Source organism: Argopecten irradians, chromosome 4 (genome assembly GCF_041381155.1).
Source record: "Argopecten irradians isolate NY chromosome 4, Ai_NY, whole genome shotgun sequence".
NCBI lineage: Eukaryota > Metazoa > Mollusca > Bivalvia > Pectinida > Pectinidae > Argopecten > Argopecten irradians.
Genome location: NC_091137.1, coordinates 31,203,932 through 31,228,832, shown reverse-complemented (window position 1 = coordinate 31,228,832; position 24,901 = coordinate 31,203,932). Strand labels below are relative to the sequence as shown.

The following is a 24,901-nucleotide window of genomic DNA, read 5'->3' as shown; positions in this document are numbered from 1 at the left end:
AAAACAGTATGTACATTGTTTGTTGAATCTTTTTCAGCACGACATCTTAAAACTAGTGTATGAACTTAATGTCAAACAAGACTTTAATTAGAAAGTAATCTATAGGATAAACACATAACTGTAACTTATACCCTTAACGCTAAAATTATTCTCCTCATTCGCATTTGACATATATCAATCATGTGCTTTCGGATTCGTCAACGTTGATTTTTTTCAGTTACTAAATACAGCTTGGGAACTTATGAAAGTTAACAGAGATTTACCAAATTAAGACAAAATTTGTTAAGAACAGTTATGATATTGTTTTGGAGTAGAAGGGAAGTCAAGAATTCAATGAAATGGCTCTCTGATCTGCAATAAGGTTCACATACGTATAGCAATTGCTCCTGAACAACTCAACGGGTACGAGTTAGTCCTTCATTGCCACTAACGTACCGCCACAGAACCCACACAGTACTACAAAAAGGCTTCTGAAAAACAATGACCTCTGCCCTTCCACATACCGTACACTCCGTTTCAGATGTTCATGGTTTCATATATCACATTAAAGTCTGTTGGCATTGTTGTTCATGGTCACACGCTTCACTGAGTTTGACATGACTACAATATCAAAGGGCTCGTTAAAATCCATTACAGAAAGTGGGTGAAAGTGTCAGAGAAATTTTCGTTTTTCTTTGATAATGCTTAATAAAGTGACATGAATCTAGTCCATTTTGTCCTGTCATGCTCCATTAGGCGACCATTGAAGCGGCAACAGGATGCTGTTACCTAAGGTCTACATCTTAGTACTGGGGACACTATGTCAGACAATCGCAACATATGGAGAATTTTCAAGCAATCTTTTGATTTTTTTTTCTTTCGAAGATTGCCGGAAATGTATCCAAGATGTTACCATTGCTGTAGCGGTAGAATGCTAAGCTTCTCACCTACCGTGGTTACCGTTGCTCAGAGAAAATAGGAGACTTGGGGTAGAATTCAAACCATCTCACCCACTCAACTACCGAGGCTCAGAGAGTGTGAGACTTTGGCTAGAATCTAAATCATCTTATCCAATAGACTACCGCCGTGATGTAAACGCCTAGTAGTAGGATGTCTGACACCTCAAACACACGCTTAGCCAGTGATAGGATGGTCTGACATCTTGACCACACAACTGTCTCAACTCAGAAGGGTAGGACAAGTGGAAATGATACGAACACAATCACAACACGGCTAAGGCGACATCGAATTTTAAAGTTCCTTGTACCAAAAGCGTTCGGCCTGGTATGATAAAGTGTGAGCGATCGGCCTGGTATGATAAAGATTTGATTTTATAATCCTGTTTGATATACTCTAGAATCTATAATTGAGATTTTTTTTATTAGAGTCTAATATTATATATTTAGGACGAACTTTTCTGTAGGCGCTATATGTCCGTTATTGACATTAGTGTTGTATGTATTCGGCAGAGTGACTCTGTATAACAGGCGTGAGTTCCGCTATCGCAAGGAAACATACCAAATCACAATGAAAATGGGAAACTACAATACGTATAGTATAATTTAAGCATTGTAATGACTCTACACATATCATAAACGTGCGGAAATCGTCGTGAACATAGCTCTCCACAACTCTGTACAAGTGTAGCGGGATTGGACTGGGTCGATCATCGGTGACCAGGTAGCTCAGTCGGTAGAGCACTCGGCTAGTATTCTGAGGGTCCCGGGTTCGAATCCCGGTCTGGCCGCTACATTTTCTCCTCTCCTGTTACAGAATTGGCGCCCAACTAAATAACCCACGGTGGTGGTGTTTGGAAGGGTCTCGTGTGTCTTCGAGGGCGAAGACTTCGAGAAAGGAGGGAGGAGTGTAGCGGGATTGGACTGGGTCGATCATCGGTGACCAGGTAGCTCAGTCGGTAGAGCACTCGGCTAGTATTATGAGGGTCCCGGGTTCGAATCCCGGTCTGGCCGCTACATATTCTCCTCTCCTGTTACACATACATGTGGCCATGTGAAAACACCATGGAAGTGGTTCCAGTAAGTCCTTACTTTGCATCGTCACAAAACGAAGGTCTTGAAACTTTTATCCTGTATTGTCGGTTTTCGATATCGCACTTCATCATTCATGACATAACACACGCTCAAAGTAGTATTGATATTACAAAGAACTATCGTTTTACAATAAAATTAAATTCTGATGATTTCTTACTTTGAGAAATTAAATTGTTATGTGACATCTTTCTTCAATGGATCCCAATCTACATGTAATGCCAATTTATTTATCAATCAAGCTTAATTATTTATTTCAGATGACGACAACAAAACACCATATATCACATTACTATTATTCACTACTACATCTACATCGCATGTCAAAGAAGAAAGAGTTACTTCCCTTATCAACGACGAAAACAAAACCTTTGCACTGTGTATACATATATACAAACATCAGCCAAGACGTATATGTGTGTCCAAGTGTCTATGTCAATGCTAATATGACAGCCTATCGTTCATTAAAGCGGTGATTTATGGATACGGTCTTTAGCAATGAGGACACTTTAATCCCTTTAAATCTTTTGTTCTCAACAACAGGAGTGTTGGATAGCTCTAAAATGTGTCAAAGTACTATCCGATATATAGTATACACCTCTGTACACATTACACATAGCTATAACCCAACAGGTAGACAATGCAGTATATACGGTCCAGTATCTTACAAACAGTGATCCTGGCCTGGTATATATTTATATCATCTTTTGTACGTAGCTCATTATCCACGCACCATGAAGTAACATGATGTACAATAACGATTTATTGAGATAGAAATGTTTCAAATCGGCAAATTCTTTTGTTGAAAACATTTATATTTTATTCGGTAATCCGTGAAATTGCTCGTTTATATTCTTGTATTTTATGCTTACACATTAAACTGGTTGTATCCCTAGTCTTATACTGATTCTCTGACGAGTTAAAAGTCAATGTCATGATGATCTACTATCGTCGGGTTTAAACTCGTTTAATTGGTTTGGGTAATAGACTAGTAAAACTTTAATTTACAAAATAAGCTTTTGCTATATATTGTATTGCGGCATGAATATTGTCATTTGGTGAACTGATTGCATAATAAATAGTTGTCATGGGAACTTTGTATTTGTTTGGACCCAGGTTGATGAGGTTTTTAAACCCATTAACTCAATTCCATGCACTGGAGTTTTGTTTTGCTAGTTAAAAGGACATCCGAACAATATTCATTATACCCTTTCAAAAAGCTATCCCAAATCAATTTATATCATTATATGAGCTTTATAGGTTTTTACGGAAACTCCGAATGGACGCTTTGTCCCTAACTTTTTTTCTCTCTATAATTAAAAACCTACATGTATATTGCATAAAAACTGGTAGAAACATCAGCCACATTAGATATATACATACTTAGACCGTGCGTACATGTGTGCACACGTTCCAAAAGGCAAGTAATTTCACTAGATTTACATGTAATGATGTACACTACATATGTGCTAACCACATAATAGAGATTAACTGATTTATGGAGCAATTCATATGTATGTTTAGCGAAGTTGTCACAGATATATATACCTCTTAGATTCAACACCTGTACACAGTATAGATCCGAGGTCACAGTGATTTGATTGATGAATCCACACCAGGCTTAACGACAGCCCAATTTATCCATCTACTTTGTCCGCCTGTGTAATTCTTTTGTTTTTTGTTTTGTTTTTGTTAATTCTAATGGCTTCACGGAAGCAGTTGTGCAATTTTCAATCGTTTTTCGACATATGTATCGGTAAGAACACAAATGACACGGAACAAAATATAGAAATACAAGCTCACACTGCTTGCCATTCATTAAACCGTGAAAATGTCAAACATTAGTCATTAAAATTAATAAACCGTGTAGATATTTATCCTTAATACGTTTCCTTGTGGCAATGATCGAATGGCATGAGTTACAGTGACACAAGTTTACACTTAAATAATTTTCCGCCCTGTGTTAGATGCCAGGGCGCGGTTAAGTTCTAGATCCTCATCTGTCCATCTTTCTATTCTCAACCAAATTTTACACCCTAAGTAAATCATCTACCACATGTCTGCTCGATGTAATATTCTCCCTATTGTGTATTTCCAAAGATTTGAACAATATGCCATTTAAATGCAACTCGCATATATAACCAATAGGTACATATAAGTTACAAATTGAACACGATACCAGACGGGAGTACTTACATTTGGCTGAGGTCTGAAGAACTGCCACTACTAATACTAGACATTGTGACCCAATAATCCAGATCGATTTGACGGCTAAATCCAATGTCAAATATCCGTATCAGAGATGTGGGGATATATAGATATAACAAGTACCTGTCGCAGGTTCTTCACCCGACAACACACACACAGCCGACACTCCACAAACAATATCATACTATATACTCTACCACACAACACAGGATTCCGCTCCGCTAGAGTTATCTCCCATTACCAGATCGATAGCCTTTACCACACGACAAAGCGATTGTAGATCGAACTGATTGCTCATTCAAAGGTTATATGTCACACGGCACCGAAACACTATAGGCTTTTTAAGGGGCAATACCGTTAACGTTCCACCAGCTCTATCGTATAGCACACAAATCTTCTGGTCGTATTTGTAGTTTTGGATTCTTCAAGGTTACATCTTGCAATTCAACTGAATTTACTATCGATATGAACAATGAACTATAACTTAAATATTTCGGGGGGGGATGAGATTTGAAACCACCTTTATTAGATATCTATAGTTGATATTCATATTTTCGAGTTTGTTGTAAAAACATATATCAAATTGAAATAACAAAAACTGCAAAAAAATGCATACATGTATGGTTACAAGAGCTGTTTGAGAACAGCAAAGCTCGCCTCTGAAGGTTTGTTGATTTCATTAAGGTTTCTTTTTAATTTATCAGCATTTCAATTTATATCAATTTCATTATCATTTAATACCTAACTTTTTGTCCATTGGGCCTAAGTTCTCTAAATCCATCATTTGCCCCTTTTAGTGATCGTTCATACCCACCACAACAATTATTATAATCCAAATTGCAGAATTCAATGTCAGTTGTTACAGATAATAGACTGACAGTATAACAACATTTGCATCAAAACCTTAACCTAGCTACATTGAATTTCGGCCAATTGAGCCTCTTGAAATTCTCAAAATCCACGCCCACCACAACAATAATAATCCAAAATGATTTTTTGAAATCAATGTCAGTTGTGATGGATAACAATAGTACAAAAAAAACTTGCCCCAAAACCCATTACTGTAGGCCTCTTGGAATTCTCAAAATCCAGCATTTTCCTCCTGTGATTACCCATACAAATCACAACAACGCCGACGCCAAAGTGATTCCATAAGCCCCTCTCTCTTCCAAAGGCGAGCTAAAAAGTACATATATCTGGTATATAACATACCACTTAATTGAAATTGGTACATATCATGCAATAAACGACTAAATGATAAGAAACTGATAAATGAAATAACATGAATATCAAACACAGGCGATAAGCGAAAACTGAAAATCCTCTGTTGTTGGCAAGACCCCCATCATAACATATCACATGCATGAATCCATAAAGAAAAGATAATTTAATTCAATAAATTGGACCATCAACAATACAACTGTTCAGAAAATGTGATCGAATCCTGCATAAAGGATATATTATTGAAGGCCGCGATGGCTGAGTCAAGCGACTTATATAGGTGCATGTCGGACCCATGCATATCCGGTTGATGCGTGCGCATCTGCTGACTTCCGGTACTGACAGTTCGCCAGATAAACAAGCGATAGCCAAGTCACCAACCTCTTCAAAATCATTACTTGACATTGTTGCTGTTCACAAATAGGCTAGAAACGTGATGCATTTTTCTGTATTATTAGCGTTTTCCCTTGTCGTTATGTGACTTCAGACGAAGACCTAGTTTTGGTCGCTGGCAGTACCGATGAAAATGGCGTCGGGTTGAAGCCATGCTTTCACATTTTCAGACCGGGTCTCTCGGAACGCTTCTCGACTTAACATATCGTGACAACATTATGTAAATTATGAAATGTTGTGCTTATGTGTAAACTCGAGAAGCGTTCCGAAGAACAAATGAACATGGCGGTGACTGTAAGTAAGTGACCTACGCGATGTTAAATGGAGTTTCGGGTCATGACACCTCCAAAGGAGATTGTGGATGAACACAGTTATGGGTACTGTTTACCACCACAAGCGTAGATTTTGTGATTTTGGCTTGGTTTTTGAGGTGCCCATTAAGAGCCGAGACAACATTTAGACCGGACAGGGAAATGGCTACCTGGCATATTTTTCGTAAATTTCCCGATTCATCAAGCCATAACTTCGTCAATACTTGGCCAATTTTGTTTATCAAGCACTCAATGGAAAGATAAATTATTTCTCTTTAGGTAAGAATCAATGTAACATCGAATTAGAATGACTGCATAATCAACGATTTTAAAAAATATAGGTATCGTTTTTATCTCACTGCCGATTCATATGTTTGAAGGCCAAAAATGACAAGCCGTACGAATATTTTGGAAATCGAAATAACCCTGAAACAACATAATCAGTTTGAAAGAATTATTCTTAACATAAGAAAAAGGCGAAAGGAAGAGACACCAAAGCTGGCATGAGTTGCACCTGGAGAACGATATGACTGATAGAGCTATAACAATAAGAGAAATTACAGAATGTTCTGAAAACAGGTTCATTGTTTCTTTCTGAAGAATTTTAATATAACCTCTAAATCATACCCCTATTGGCCCCCACCCCTCCCTCCCCCAGGGGGATCAGAGCCAATTTATACAAGTTTCTGTTCCCCCTCACCCAGGATTGTTTGTGGCAAAATTTGGTTACAATCCATGCAGAACTCTATGACTAATAGCGATTTATAGGATTTACCTCTATTTCCCCTATTGGGCCCCGCCTCTCCTGCCCCAGGGGGGTCAGAGCCAAAAATTTATACAAGTTCTGTTCCCCTTCCCCCAAGGTTTGTGGGCCAAATTTGGTTACATTTCCATGAAGAACTCTAGGACAAGTATTTGATTTAAAGGATTTACCTTCTATTTCCCCTATTGGGCCCCACCCCTCCTGCTGGGAGGGTCAGAGCCAAAATTTATACAAACTCTTGTTCTTATTCCCCCCAAGGATGTTTTGTGGCCAAATTTGACATTACCATGCAAGACTAGTAGTGGATTTAAAGATTTTACCTCTATTATTCCCCTATTGGGCCCCACCCCTCCTGCCCCCGGCCAGGGGGTCTAGAGCCAAAATGTTCTGTTCCCCTTCCACCAAGGATGGTTTGTGGCCAATTGGTACATTCCATGCAGAACTCTAGACAAGAAGTGATTTAAAGGTAGTTTACCTCTATTCCCCTATGTGGGCCCCGCCCCTCCATGCCCTTGGGATCAGAGCCAAAATATATACAAGTTCCAGTTCCCGCTTTTCCCAAGGATGTTTGTGGCCAAATTTGGTACACTTCAAATCAGAACTCATGACTAGACAAGAGTCATAAATTTTCCAAGTTCTGTTGTCTCCTTCCCCCAAAGGATGTTTGTGGCAGAATTTATTGTAGAACCTATTACAAGTAGCGGTTTAAAGGATTTACCTCTATTTCCCTATTGCCTCCGGCCCTCCTGCCCCCGTGGGACCAGAGCCAAAATATTATACCAAGTTTCTGGTTCCTTTCCCATAGGAAGTTTGTTGGCCAATTTTTTATTTTTGGGTACATTCCATACACAACTCTATGACAAGAAGCTAATTTAAGGATTTACCCTTATTACCCATTTGGGCCCCCCGCCCCACCTGCCCCGGGGGAACAGAGCCAAAATTTATACAAGTATTCAGTTCCACTTTCCCAAGGATTTTTGTTGCCAATTTAAGTTATATACCATTCAAAACTCTATGACTATTAGCGGATTTAAAGATTTTACCTCTACTTTCCCCTATTGGGCCCCAACCCTCCTGCCCTTCGGTGGGACCATAGGCCAAAATTTTAATACAAGATTCAAAATTCAGAACTCTACTACAAGTAGCGATTTAAAAGGATTTACCTCTATTTGCCACTGATTGGGCCCCGCCCCTCCTGCCCCGGGATCAGAGCCAAAAATTATACAATACTGTCCCTTCCCCCAAGATGAATGTGGCCAAGAGTTTGTTACCATGTCCATTCAGAACTCCTATGACTATAATCGATTTAAAGAATTAACCTCTATTTTCCCCTATAGGGCCCCGCCGCCTCCTGCCCAGGGGAACCCGAGTCAAAATATTATACAAGATCGTTCCCTTCCCCAAAGGATTTTTGTGGCAGAAAATTGGTTATAAAAAAAACAATTCATGTAGAACTCTATGACTAGTAGCGATTAAAGGATTTACCTCTATTACCCCTATTGGGCGGTGCCACCGCTCCCTCCAGCCCCTGTGGTGACCAGAGCCCAAATTTATACAAGTATCTGTTTCTCCACCTCCCCCAATGAAGTAAATTTGGTTACAACCATGCAGACTCTAGGGACAAGTAAGCGAATATAGGATTTACTCTCTATTTCCTCCTATTTAGGGCCCCGCCTCCTCCAGTTTAAACAAGTTTCTTTTTCCCCTCCCCCAAGGATATTTGGTTACAATCCATGCAGAACTCTATGAATAGTAGCGATTTAAAGGAAATGTTGACGGACTGACGGACGGGACGGACGACGACGGACGCCTGGCGCCATTGACATAAGCTCACCGGCCCTACGGGCCAGACTAAAAACTGAATAAATAAACACAAAACCTTCTGACAAGTGGGAATGGCTACCAGACCAAAGGCTAAACAAAAAATATGCCTTCCGATTGAGTTTTGTAGATTTTGTTGTAGTGCCGGCTGCGTACGCTGCTTCATGTACTCTTTTAAATCCATCTCAAAACTAGGGGGGAACCTGAAACATTCAACTGTGAGGGATCAAACACCTCAACCTAATCAAACACACCTGATAAACAAATATACAATAGTACGCCGACAATAAAAACAATGCAGCAAATGACAAATCAAAATAACTACGAATAGTAGAAACTATTCTTACCAATCGTGAGAGAAATTGAACATCTCTTGACTTATTCTTATATTCAACAGACCTCAACAACTTCCAGTAATTGGAGTGAAAGGCCACCTAATAGATCGCAGAATGCCAACGTGATAGGTGATGCAGGGATTCTGTTCTCTGCACCACAATATGCTTGGCCCGTAACTTCAAAACTCTCCCTGGCTGCATGAAAGCAAACTTTCCCGTCAGCAGCTCTGCAGAACACTGCTCTGGCTTCCCAGAGTTTAGAACACAAACTGTGAAGCATAGTCACACCAGATCATGTAATAGCCCTACCCCACAGCTTCACACAAATATACTGGAGAGAAGCTCTAACACATATGATACTGAGCTTCTGTCTCAAAAAAAAAAAATATCCTCAGGTGGAAACCGTGTGAAAACTACCTACCTGCAACAATAGCCACCACATCCAGACAGACAGGCCGTCTAAGCAAACTCCTCATCCGGAGACCATAGTTCCAGTGACATCCAAGAGACACCATTGAAATCCTCTAGAAATGAAATTCCACCACTGCAAATCCTTCCGAAACGTTCACCAGGCACACTAAAAACTACCGAATTGCCTGAGTGAAGACTTCTGAGCCAATTCAAAAGTCTGCCTTATGAAACAGACGACCTGGCCGGACACAACGCCACAAACACCAGCTTCCCTAAGCAATGACTGTATTACTCTGAGGTCTCGCCACCTCCTTACCTAGCCAGTCCGCTCGACTAGAGGAAAACTATCTCCACAAACCTCCACTAGGACCTATTGTTTCATAATTGTACAGGACACCCTACAAACACCATTTCTGTGCAGGTGTAGGGACCTAAGGACTTTTTCCTCTGATTCTTCAAACCCACAACCGCTTGTAGAATTGACCCTAAGGGTCTCATAGAAGCCGTCAAAAGCCTCTGTTGAACCTCTGCCCCAGCAAAATCACCAAATAATTCAACACTTGGTACGCCGCCTCAAGGGCCTAAGTAAGACACAATACCTAGGTTAGCCTTTGACAGATCTGAGGCCCGGCTGACCTAGCCCCATTAGACAACACTCTGTCAAAATAAATAGAGCCTGCCAACATAGCCACCCTAAGTAATGGGATGTCACAATGGATCTATAGGTATTTGTCTGTATGCTTTTTTCAAGTCTTTTAAAAAAAGAAGACATCCTCTCCCTTTATACCTTACATATTTCCACAAATCATCTACCCAAGGCTTAGAGAGATTAACATCATACTAAATATGTGTCCTAAGGAATAGCACTATTAACTTGAGGTGCCCTCTGGCCAACTAAGATCAAGTATAACTCGCCTCTCATCTGAGTCGCCTTTTGGGAACCGGAGTTCAGCGGAGAGATAACAATGTGGGATCAAACGGGAACTCTTTGAAAGGGCCTAAAACTGTTACACTTGGCTACATCTCTCTCTAGTTACTGCGTATGCATTCGGGAAATCCCCTACCCCCTTTGATTTCTGCCGATAAAACACATACCAACACAGTCAACTCGACCGTGGTTCCCAATAATACCAACGAAACCCAAAACTGATAAGGACACAGACCTTCCTATCTTTAAATTCTCTCACTCTCTTCCTAAGAAACTCTAAGAATAAACTTAGAGTAGACTGGGAAACCTATCACCTAAAAATTGTGAGCACTATCCCTAAGGGTGAACCTTGGCCTCCGCTATCCAGTTTTACAACAATTTATTACTTTTCAGCAACTCACTCTTCTAACTTGTGTTCTTGATAAATCAACAAAACTAGGGAGAAACCAATCTAACACAAGAGGCTTCTGGAAATGACTTGCCTTGGCCTGAGTACCAAAACGTAATAGGGACAGGCTGAAGCACTTTTAAAACCGTGATTATTTTATTAATGGGTAATATACAACATTGACGGATATCTAACCTTAAAGAGAAATAATTTATTTTTCCAGTGAGTGCTTGATGAACAAAATTGGGCAAGTATTGACGAAGTTATGGCTTGATGAATCGGGAAATTTACGAAAAATATGCTAGGTAGACATTTCCCTGTCCGGTCGAAATGTCGTCTCGGCTCTAATGGGTACCTCAAAAACCAAGCCAAAATCACAAAATTTACGCTTGTGGTGGTAAACAGTTACCCATAACTGTGTTCATCCACAATCTCCTTTGGAGGTGTCATGACCCGTACTTTGTAGAAACTCCATTTAAACATTGTGTAGCTCACTTACTTTAACCGTCACCGCCATGTTCTTTTTTCTTTCAGAACGCCTCTCGACTTTACATATCGTTACTACATTATGCAAATTATGAAATGTTGTGCTTATGTTTAAACTCGAGAAGCGTTCCGAAGAACAAATGAACATGGCGGTGACGTTTAAAGTAAGTGAGCTACACGATGTTTAAATGGAGTTTCTACAAAGTACGGGTCATGACACCTCCAAAGGAGATTGTGGATGAACACAGTTATGGGTACTGCTTACCACTACAAGCGTAGATTTTGTGATTTTGGCTTGGTTTTTGAGGTGCCCATTAAAGCCGAGACGACATTTAGACCAGACAGGGAAATGTCTACCTGGCATATTTTTCGTAAATTTCCCGATTCATCAAGCCATAACTTCGTCAATACTTGGCCAATTTTGTTCATCAAACACTCAATGGAAAGATAAATTATTTCTCTTTAATGATGTATTCTTCTGAGGTTTCAGTCCCGTTGAAGCCTCGTTCCGACAAAGATCAAAGAAGTTATGAGATTTTCAAATACAATTTATCAATATCTGTAGCAAGTTGCCAGTTGCAAATTTTGTCAAAAAATTACAGTTCTAACTTTAGCAGATTTTTTTTATATGGGGATTTTAATGGCCCATTTGGCGGCCATTTTGAAATTGTGTCTTTTTTTCGCTTCAAGTAGAGCCACAGTTTTACCATTTTTTACTGAAATTGTTTTTACTTAAATCATCACTGCACCAGCATTTTTAGCTGTATTGAGCTAATTTTTGCTGTAAATCTTTACTTGGTTCGTGATAATTAAAATATTGAGCATTAATGTATGAAATGATTCACTTTTTTTACTTTATTTTTACATTTAATGGTTATTTGAGTACTTTTAATTTTTACTCTAAAATACTGAAAAATAACAAATATTCAAGTGGGGCAAAAAAGTAAGCACACGGACCCCCCATTTTTCTGCCTGATTCTGAAAGAACAACCTTTTCCTATTGATATGCAAAATATTAACAAAAGTTTAATACCAGAACTCTTTATATAAAGGGTTAGATTTGGCAAAAATGGCCGAAAATGGTGCATTTTGTAGCTCAAAATTAAGAGGTAGGGGTAGCATATCTTGTTATTCTGAGAAAAAATATCAGTCTTTTTGATCAAAACTGGTATATTTTAAAAGCAGAATACTGAAAAATAAATTCTACAAACATAAATACATATCAAACACTTGATTAGGAAATTATGGCTTTAATATCTTGTGTATATGGTCAAAACGGCAAAATTCCCATAAAATCCAATATTTTGTCAACTAGGTATCTTTGAGTGACAGTAGCTCAAAAACGAGCACACGGACATATGTTTTTTCTTTCATTTTCTTTCATGGTATGAACTCCTCTTTCCAAAAATCTATATGAGAAAAAAAGTTTAATACAAGAAAATTTTGACTTCTCAGAGGAGTACATCCTTAAGGTAAGATATCCGTCAATGTTGTATATTACCCATTTATTAAAATAATCACGGTTTTAAGAAAAATAGGTCCGTTTTTCTCTACTGCCGAGTTCGTACCCTTGATACTATAATATATATATATGTATACTGTTAGTTTAAAAAAAATCGTGCCAGTCCCTGTGCATATGTCCAAATCAATTTGGTTTTCGGAAAAATAGTATAACCACTGATGCTTTATTCGTTCTTAAAACACTGATGAATAAATACTCACAGGCGAAAAACAAAGTATATGCTTGCTTTGTTGACTTTAACAAAGCTTTTGATAGCGTTTGGAGAACAGGTTTACTATACAAACTTTCCGAACAAGGTATCGGTAAAAATATTTTCAATATATAATGCGACACGTATGAAAAAACACAATCCTCAATTAAATTCAAAAGTTTACGACGGTTATTTTGATATTTTCAGAGGGGCAAGACAAGGAGACAGTTTAAGTTCTACACTTTTTAACATGTATATAAACGACTAATCAAGCATTCTGAAGTACGACCCACTCAAACTAGGACATGTAGAAGTAGGTAGCTTATCTTTTGCAGATAATTTACAAGTGATTTTATCTGAGAGTAAAGAAGGGTTACAAAAATCAATAACCGAGCTCGAAAGCTACTGTGAAAAGTGGCAGCTATTCGAATTTCGAACGAGAAGCGAAAACGATTCGAATTTCGAACGAGAAGCACCACTAAAAACAAATGTATTAAGTTAAACCATTTCGTTTTAATGGCAAAGAAACTGAACATGTAAATGAGTATAAATATTTGGGCACAGAATTATGTGATAACGGAAAAATTTCGCTAGCTGTTACGGATCTTAACGCAGTACTGGCGCGAAAAGTAAAAAGGTTTTATTCTCAATTAAACAATACCTTAACGGAATAGCTGATATACCCATATGGCTATTGAAAAGTTATTCAATTCCCTAGTCAGACCAGTTTTGATGTATAACTCTGAAATTTGGTATGCTGGTTATCATAGCAAGATAGCAAATGTTAGTAAAAGAGCTTGCTCGAACAAAGCATTGTTTGACCCATTTTCCTTGATAAAACACCATTCGAGCAAATTAATTTGAATTTTTGCAAAATGGCTTTGGGTGTTGGAAAGTATACATTGAATATAGCTTCCAGGGCTGAATTAGGACAATTTACTTTAGATTGTTTCATAAATACACAAGCTTTATGCTATTTAAGAAGGATCTCACAAAAAGACATCAACGTCCTGGTGAAAGAAGCACTGGCTGTCAGTAAAAATATACATGCAAATGGAACGTATTCTTAGTTTTCCTAGGTTTCTAATATCATAAAGGAAAATAAGATTTCTTATAACTTTGAAAATGCCACTCCTAGTAGGACGTTAAACGTAATCTGAAACTTTTATTCAATAAATCGATACAAGGTACATTCAAAGCCATTTTTACATCTAAGATAAATAATTCAGATAATAACAGTAAAACTTTTTATATAGTAAATTTAAACAAAACTATAAGGAAGAAACATATATTTCTATTAAAGATTTTGAATTAAGAAAATTACTCACAAAATTGCGAATTAGCAACCACAGTTTAGAAATCGAGGCGGGTAGGGTAAAAAAGATTCCCGGTTTTCTGCGGTTATGCAAATTTTGTAAAGAAATTGAGAATAAAACCCACTTCATTTTTAAGTGTTCCGTTCACTCTACAGTGAGAACAATTTTCTTAAATAGTCAAAATGATGTAATGAACCACCATTTAACAGATTTTGAAAATTTGATACGACTCTTGTCGTCTAATGATCTAAAACTTCTGCAGGATTTAGGCCTCTTTGTTAAAGAGACATGAACCTAAATAAACCATGTAAATTTGAGTAAACATATATTTAAGACGTGTCAGATACCTTACTACGTAATATATATCAGTTTTTTGTGCAAATGTGTCAAATAAAATAATTATAATGGAAATTCCATCTTTCTGTATTTTGAACCGGCCCGGTCGAATTTTGTAACGATAGTATAGAGTAGTGTTGAACTTTAGTGACCTCCCACAATGCACTGCACAAATGTAAACAAAATGGTGGGTCAAACGTGGAGCGTGTATACACGTACTGACACACAGACCGGACGTGTATACTGTACTGACACACAGACCGACGTGTATACTGTACTGACACACATACAGACGTGTATACCGTACTGACACATAGACACGACGTGTATACTGTACTGACACACAGACCGACGTGTATACCGTACTGACACACAGAACAGACGTGTATACCGTACTGCAACACATAGACCGACGTGTATACCGTACTGACACACAGACCGACGTGTATACTGTACTGACACACAGACAGACGTGTATACCGTGGATACACGTACTGTATTGTAACTGACAGGACCGACGTGTATACCGTACTGACACACAGACCGACGTGTATACCGTACTGACACACAGACCGACGTGTATACCGTACTGACACACAGACCGACGTGTATACCGTACTGACACACAGACCGACGTGTATACCGTACTGACACACAGACAGACGTGTATACCGTACTGACACACAGACCGACGTGTATACCGTACTGTACACACAAGACCGACGTGTATACTGTACTGACACACAGACAGACGTGTGTATACTGTACTGACACACAGACCGACGTGTATACCGTACTGACACACAGACCGACGTGTATACCGTACTGACACACACAGACCGACGTGTATACCGTACTGACACACAGACCGACGTGTATACGTACTGACACACAGACCGACGTTGTATACTGTACTGGACACACAGACAGACGTGTATACCGTACTGACACACAGACCGACGTGTATACTGTACTGACACACAGACCAACGTGTATACCTGTACTGACACACAGACCGACGTGTATACTGTACTGACACACAGACAGACGTGTATACCGTACCGACACACAGACCGGCGTGTATACTGTACTGACACACAGACCGACGTGTATACCGTACTGACACACAGACCGACGTGTATACTGTACTGACACACAGACCGACGTGTATACTGTAATGACACACAGACCGAGTTACTGTACTGATACACAGACCGACGTGTATACTGTACTGACACACAGACCGACGTGTATACCGTACTGACACACAGACCGACGTGTATACTGTACTGACACACAGACCGACGTGTATACCGTACCGACACACAGACCGAACGTGTGTATACCGTACCGACACACAGACCGACGTGTTATACTGTACTGACACATAGACCGACCGTGTATACCGTACTGACACACACAAACGACGTGTATACTGTACTGACATATAGACCGACGTGTATATACTGTACTGACATTATAGACCGACGTGTATACTGTACTGACACACAGACAGACGTGTATTACCGTACTGACACACAGACCGACGTGTATACCGTACTGACACACAGACCGACCGTGAGGACGTGTAGACAGAGTACCGTACTGTATCACAACCGTGTATACATGACACACAGACCGACGTGTATACTGACACTATAGACGACGTATACTGTACTGACACACAGACCGACGTGTATACTGTAATGACACACAATGACACACAGACATGGACGATATGAACGTGTATCTCACTTGAAATAAATGACAGAAATAACCGTGACACAACCGTTGCGGGGGGTATTCACACACACGCGTTTTTCGTAGCATCGGATGTATTTAAAAATTGAAATTGCATTTAAAATATTTTGTTGTTGCAGCGGCTTTTCCAAGTCATACTGACAAACATTTCTAGTTTTAGAGTGATTAATAATTTTATCAGATACGTCTTTGTATTTTGACACACAGACCGACGTGTATACCGTACTGACACACAGACATTCGTGTATACCGTACTGACACACAGACCGACGTGTATACTGTACTGACACACAGACCGACGTGTATACCGTACTGACACATAGACCGACGTGTATACTGTACTGACACACAGACCGACGTGTATACTGTACTGACACACAAACCGACGTGTATACTGTACTGACACACAGACCGACGTGTATACCGTACTGACACACAGACCGACGTGTATACCGTACTGACACACAGACCGACGTGTATACTGTACTGACACACAGACCGACGTGTATACTGTACTGACACACAGACCGACGTGTATACTGTACTGACACACAGACCGACGTGTATACTGTACTGACAGACACACAGACCGACGTGTATACTGTACTGACACACAGACCGACGTGTATACCGTACTGACACATAGACCGACGTGTATACCGTACTGACACATAGACAGACGTGTATACCGTACTGACACACAGACATTCGTGTATACCGTACTGACACACAGACCGACGTGTATACTGTACTGACACACAGACCGACGTGTATACCGTACTGACACATAGACCGACGTGTATACTGTACTGACACACAGACCGACGTGTATACTGTACTGACACACAAGTCGACGTGTATACCGTACTGACACACAGACCGACGTGTATACTGTACTGACACACAGACCGACGTGTATACCGTACTGACACACAGACCGACGTGTATACTGTACTGACACATAGACCGACGTGTATACTGTACTGACACATAGACCGACGTGTATACCGTACTGACACACAGACCGACGTGTATACCGTACTGACACACAGACCGACGTGTATACCGTACTGACACACAGACCGACGTGTATACTGTACTGACACACAGGCCGACGTGTATACCGTACTGACACACAGACCGACGTGTATACTGTTCTGACATATAGACCGACGTGTTGACACACAGACCGACGTCTATACCGTACTGACACACAGGTCGACGTGTTGACACACAGGTCGACGTGTATACCGTTTTTACACGTAGACCGAACTATAGACGTGTATACCGTATACGTTTATAGTCACCATCAATACACGTGCATAGGTCGATGAAAACATAACCACAGCATCGATATCGCTAAGGTAAGATTTCCGACACTATGCATAGCATCATATGCCGTAATGTGTACATGTAATAATTTTAGTCCTGTATATAGTAGTCACGCACTTGTCCCGGCGTGTGACAGTCTTATAAAAAATATATTCATAAGCGGACAGAAAATGTACCGGTTTGTGGTGCAGCACGGGGACATTCATATACATGTATTGTGTATTTCGATGTAAACAGAAAACCTATACACACATGTGTACACGTGTACCGGACTGTCTAATGTAAAAACATACTTGTCATTGTGGAATGTTGACATCTTCGTCAAACAGTGAAATATTACATACAGTAGACAGTATATATCCTGTAGTACTGTTAAAAGCTTACCTCTTAGTCATTGGTATCAGTAACGCAGGTGTTCACTCTCTGATCAACTTCCGTCCCCGATCGTCGTGTCTGTAAACATGGCTACCTGTCTTCTGTTTACAGTACCATCCATTAGGACGTCTCACAGAGGAGGCAAAAACGGAGGCCCGCCATAGGGAAAATCCAACCTATTTAATCAATAAATAAACATAATCTCGACCTTTTATCGACCGGTTGTCGTCTGTTGAAAACTAGCGTCTTGTAACCATGCATTTGCAGAACGTAGTGTAATTTGTCGCCATTTTAGCTGTAAAATGCGTTGTTTTTGTGTGTGTGAAATTTCTCATAGCAGACGAAATGACTTTGGTTATTCGCATCCAAAATATATTACTGATTGTATTGTACAAAATGCGAACTAAAGAACACATATAATTATATGTTTCATACAATATGTCTCTGCGTGTAAGGAAGTACGATTTTGGACGGACTTGTCAATCATATGATAAAGACGTACATGGCATTAAATGTCGACCTACAAGGTTAAATTGTGTAAATAAAACGGCATTTAAACCTTTCGTGGGACCCCTAGTAGAAATTTAATTCTTAAATTGAAATTACCCACATCCTTTATACTGAAGCTCCGATCGAGTTCCGGGTGGGTGACTTTGTGTGACTAATCTAACCGATTGTCAGCTTTAATCTTGGTAAATTACCGCTCGAGTGCGCCCTAATTGTATATCAGTATATTCAATTTAAGCAATAGCCTTTTCTCCCAATAACTATAGCCTAACCTAAGTTGTTTTTATTTTTATTGTGTATTTCGCGCTTGTATGCAAATTGATTTTATTGGATTTCCATTTCGTCATTCCCTATTTCTTTGTTGTGTTTGTATAATACATATATGGTTTACATTAAAACTTTAAATATTTTACCGTATTTTTTCTGAAGATACAAGGGTAATCAATCAAAAGGTACGTAATTAATCTAAGATTTCTGTATTGATCGTTATTCGACACAGCCAGACACGATAACTGATTGATTTTCTATCAGTGTCAGAATATGTTGTGTGAATTGATTTTGAACGTTCTGGTCCTAGAACCAGACTTCTGAAGACATCCCTGCCAGGTGTGGAGTTCTGACGTCGACAAGTATCTCATAGATATGTCATCTATTCAGTATATTGGTTTCACCTTCCTTTGCTTCCATTATCAACTTAAAGTAAATTAGAAGATTGAATAGCTCTAGAGCCAAGTTAGACTGAAGAGTGTTATTAGTTATCGGAGATAGCGTTGTTTTTTTAGGGGCCGCGGTGGCCGAGTGGTAATACTTATGATAGTCGTTATTTCCTCCAAACTGAAGATTACAACACCACATTATAATTATGTTTATATTAATAAAGACATGATATGCAACATTGAAATAATGAGACAAACATTTGCAATTATTATTGAACAAGCAGTTGTAAGATAATCTGTTATTTTACATTGTACATTCAGTCATTGATTGCCGATCGTTGGTTTTTCTCCAAGAACTCTAGCTTTCCTCCACCAACAGACCTCGCACGTCCTTACATGACCCTACATTGTATATATGCCGTTAAACTAACATAATAAAACCCAAACCTGGCATTTTCTGTGATTGACAAAGTCATACCACAGGCGTTTGACTTCACATGTACATGTATAGGTATTTTCTATCTGAATGTAATACTGTGACTAAGTATATTACATTTGGCCTATAGAGCCTAACTCCTGTGGTCAGACCTGAACTTTTTTGGACTCGACCACAATTGGTTGAGTTCAATTTAAGTTGCAACAAAAATTATCATGGACATTAATAATTTGTAGGAAGATGTCACGATCGAGGATCAAATGGTGATGTACATCATGGTTTCATCTTGACGGATCTGTCAAAAATCAGACATTTAGACTATATACCATTTTTATCCTAATTCAATAAAAATCTAAATCAAACTCTAATGTATTTTAACTGTTGAGCATTACATGTACATAGCATGATGCTTTGTCAAATTAGATTTACTCCTACAAATGTATATTGCCTTGTAATATAGCAAATATAAATCCTTGGTTGTGTGTGTGTGTTTACGTGTTTGTCATGCGGCACTATGGCAGTAAATACAATGTACAAATGTAAATTGTCATTACATGATAACCTAGCTGACCTATATTTAAATATTAGATACACTCATGTGGCGTCGATGAAGCACTTTAGGAGCACATGTTTCTGTTCAGTATTCGCCTACGATTTTGTTTACTACATGTTGTACATGTACATTATGTATGTACGAGTTACCTCCCATACTCACTGTGGGTATCCGTACACCGGGTATTGGTATCGACGAGGCGAGGCCTGTCGCAACAAGGATAAGTTTTACAATATTTGCACAATTCTAATGTAATTAATGTATCTGTAACTATTGTCCACTTCAAGCTTATTATATATCGCGTCCGTATGCGATCTGTCAACCCCCAGCGTCATATATTTATTGAGGAATAGACAGGAATCCAGGGTCACCTGTAGGGGGGTACCGCAATATGAAAACGACTGTGAACTATTGTTCGTGATATTGAATAACTAGCTTGTTCCAGGTTACAATTTTTGGGTTGTATAGACGGGTTATGATGGGAAGTTCATGTTGAGGCCAATTTCGTACTGTCGTGGCCACGGATGTTTCAACAAGACGACTCAAAATTTAGCTTGTGTACGGGGGCTTGTTAAACTAGTGTACGGGGGCTTGGTTTATGTGATAAAAATGGTGTACGGGGGCTTGGCATAACTAAAATGACAAACTTAACAATATGTTTAAAACAGATAGCGTCTAGTCGTCCAAAAGACAGATGTAAAGTTTTTCTCTGACGTCTATGTGTTCGTAGATCTCGTGTAAAGATGCCAATGGAATAGTAGGCCTACCAGACGAAGATGATGAATGTTGGTTAGTCTGTAGATTTTGTATACAATATCAGTTTGTTTGTTTGCTGGCAATTTTGTTAAATTCTTTAACGGAGGGGATCATTTTGAGGGAGGAATGTACTCGTATTAACCATGTAGCGCTGATAACTCAATTTCAATAAGAAATACAACTTCACCTGGTGGAAATGTCATAATATAATAGCAATAGTAAATTTTACTTTTAAATTGTAAACCATGGCTAAGAATACGTATTTCCATTTATCTATTTTTTTTCTTTTCGTTTACAGGTGCTGGCCGTTTACATTTGTTTTTACTGTCCTGAAAATTTCGATACGTTCCGTATGGCTACCTGTCACCTGATTGAATGTCATAGTGACTTGACATTAGAGCTACGTAGACGGGAAAATAATAAGAAGCGCGTGCATACTTTAACATCACACACGAACTCTGTAGAGAGGAGGGCAAAACAATACCTGTTATTGACAAGGTCGAAAAAATACACATTTCTAGGAGAGATGTTGTACCGAAAGATAGCCCATTCAAGAAAGATATCTAAAGATAATGTTTAAAGATGCTCCACCGCTGACAAATGGTATTTTTTCACTATGAAAATCGGGAGCAAACGATTTAGTATTTTTCTTCAGTTATAAAAGTTACTTACTTTACACCATTACCACCATTGAAAAGTTTGAGCTTTTAATTTTACTTCAAGTTAAAAATATGAAAAATAATTAATTGTTTCCCGAAAAAAATCCGTGACACTATATTCTATATGGAATGAAGTACTGATTGCGTATGCACTAAAGGCGAAATAAATTATTTCATATTATTTTTTGTGTTAATTAGGCATATATAAACACGATTAAATACCAGTTATTGTTCAAATGATGAATGTCATTTATGCTCTGTCGGCGGAGGAGCATATAAATACTTTAATACTTTTTATTGCCCAGGCTTAAATTAATTGAAAAGAACAGTTTTTGCCTGAATTGATCAAAATCAAAATGAATAATCATTCTGCATTGCGTATCGTTTCAATCAGTAATTTGATAATCATATAGAACGCTATATATTGCTATTTAGAAAGAAATATTTGACTTAAAAAGCTGCGTTTCTCAACTCATCAACCAATTTTCCGTACAATTGTCAACCAAGCTGCCGTACAATCACCATCCAAGCCCCCGTACACTTGATTTTTAACAACAAGCAAGCCTCCGTACACAACGTGATTTTCACTTATTTATTTCGTAATCTTCATGACCTCAAATTTGTCATCGGGGCGTGAGATGCTTTCATATGTCGTGAATTAGCCATAGAAAATGAATTCCGTTATCAGGAAAGCATTAAATATCTATATCAGTGATTTATTTTGAACCGTCTTTTTCACTGCGGTACCCCCCTACACGTGACCCTGGATTCCTGTCTATTCCTCAATAAATATATGACGCTGGGGGTTTACAGATCGTATACGGACGCGATATATAATAAGCTTGAACTGGACAATAGTTACAGATACATTCATTACATTAGAATTGTGCAAATATTGTAAAACTTATCCTTGTTGCGACAGGCCTCGCCTCGTCGATACCAAGATCCGGTGTACGGATACCCACAGTGATACTACGACCTTCTATTTGAGCTGGAAGTCATTCCGCTGACCAGTAAGTCGACTTGTTCTGGTACCATTGCTACATGCATGCTAGTAAATTGACTCGCATAATTTACATTTTATTATAAATTAATTTACATGCATAGACGCATTTTACCTGTAACTGACAACCGAACTGATATGCAATATATCACGTATATAGACGGATTTACTAGGTCACATACTACTACAAGTAGCCTAGCTGGTTAACCGGTGTCCACGTAAAAATGTACCGTATCGTACACCGGATATTGCTATTAACGAAGCAGTAGATTTGAATACACCGAGGTATTATGCAAATATTTGTTGCATAATGAGCACATTGATTGTTTTTTTTCAAGAATTGTCTCATTTACACTCATTATCTATGTGATGCAGGTAGGATGTTCTGAACCTACGATATTTGTTGAGAGAGGGTTGTTTAATTCCACTACATCAGCATCAGGATACATGTAACTTATTGAGATAGCAATGTTCAGCTTCTACAGATAACTACTGATATATAGATCCATGTCACTCATTTATAAGGTATGATATGGTCAGGAAGGTTATGAAAAATGGCGATACCATTAGCGGCATATTGGATGAATTTACTTTTAAATGTACAGGATATTTCTCTATCATATCTCATAAAATTGGATGTTTCCCACCAAAGTAAAATAAAGTATAATACAAATAAAATTGACATTTATTCATTTCCATTTTTTTCTTTTTCATTTATTTATTTATTTTGCAGAAAAATAAATTAATCATTACATGTAAATATATCTGCAACAGAGGAATACGAAAGACACGCTTGCACTTTATGTAATCACTAAACATATCATCAACCGAGAGTAAACCACAGATTTGCAATAAAAGATGTTTAAATCTAATCTAACATGAGTCTCGGTAAAATTCTGTAAGAACAATTGCATTTATATCTAAGAATTGAACGATGACTTTACTAACCCCTATGTACTGTATATAGGTTTTGGACCAACTCATGGATTACTCCGTGTGTATGTAATGATTACGGAAGATGGACGATATAAATGCTTCCGAAATACGTCCATGCTTAGAATAAATGTGCTTTATTCCCAAATAAAGTAACGAGGGTGTGTTTTGCCAAGTGACCGTAATGCCTTCAATGTCCAGACCTTCGTTCAAAGATGCTAGTGATCATGGAATACGTAAACTGTCAGCCGCGAGCACGCACCGGAAATGCGACTATTTTAATTACGACACTGTAGAAAGAATTGATTTTCTCTGCATGGTACATGGCATGACATACACATACATATGTATGACTGTGCGGCAGAGAGGATAATAGAATTGAACTGGTGTATAATTTGCATGATCGTAAACGGCGATTAAATTTAGGATATTATATTTTCACTTCTTCATGAATGACATTTCGGAAGAATGCTAGTTAATTATGCCACATTGATAGAAAGACGATTACGAATTAGCACATTTCCAGATCAGGGCCCGTCTGGAAACAACTAATTTGTCTTTCTTTCCATCAACTATAAGGCTCGGGAACAGTTTAGATACTAATATTAGACATACAAACAGATTTAGCACTTTTAGAGATACCCTCCGTAAAAAACATAATTCATGTCCATCCAATCTATTTCTCCTTGGTGACCGGAAAACTAATATCTTGCACTGCAGACTAAGAAATAAATCAAGTATTCTAAAATATTACCTGTTCAGAGTAAATCTTTCTGACGACCAAAGCTGTGCATGTGGATTTGAATGTGAAGACGCATATCATTATTTTTTTAATTGCAACTTATATGCTCGGCAACGTATAGAGCTTTACAGAAATTTAAACGATTATATACCACTCAGCCTACAAACCTTGTTGTTCGGTGATTCTAACATATAACGAAAATGAATTTATTATTAATGAAACTCAAAAATACATTATTGATACAAAAAGATTTTAACCCCCCCCCCTCTCTCTCTCTCTCTCTCTCTCTCTCTCTCTCTCTCTCTCCCCCTCTCTCTCTCTATCCGTCATGGAGTTTGTTAGAGAAAATGGAAATGTACTTTGCATGTTTAAAACTACTACGTTAATTCTATGTTTATATTGATTTTGAGTATGCATGAAATTTCGTTTCTGAAAAATGTTTTAAGTCTGCCATCTTAAAATGTTGATTATGTATATATGTAATATTGTTGGAGAGGGCTTGATATAAGTTGAAATAACTTGTGCCTAATCC

General features: G+C 38.5%; 2 protein-coding genes across 4 annotated transcripts in view; one reads left to right on the top strand and one right to left on the bottom strand.

Moving 5' to 3' along the window:
* The window catches only part of LOC138321279 (uncharacterized), a 31,627-nt gene extending 13,243 nt beyond the window's left edge, over positions 1-18,384 (bottom strand). The window contains exon 1 of one of the 2 annotated variants that reach the window (XM_069264841.1): positions 18,134-18,384. In XM_069264841.1, the coding sequence (XP_069120942.1) occupies positions 18,134-18,144 (11 nt within the window). In that variant the 5' untranslated portion in view covers positions 18,145-18,384. Of the gene's footprint in view, positions 1-4,223; positions 4,426-18,133 lie in introns of those variants that run through there. The other variant, XM_069264840.1, reaches the window with a different exon arrangement.
* LOC138321278 (xanthine dehydrogenase/oxidase-like) overlaps positions 17,625-24,901 on the top strand; it is a 41,393-nt gene continuing 34,116 nt past the window's right edge. The window contains exon 1 of one of the 2 annotated variants that reach the window (XM_069264838.1): positions 17,625-17,781. The gene's annotated coding sequence lies outside the window, so the exon portion shown is untranslated. Of the gene's footprint in view, positions 17,782-22,609; positions 22,705-24,901 lie in introns of those variants that run through there. The other variant, XM_069264837.1, reaches the window with a different exon arrangement.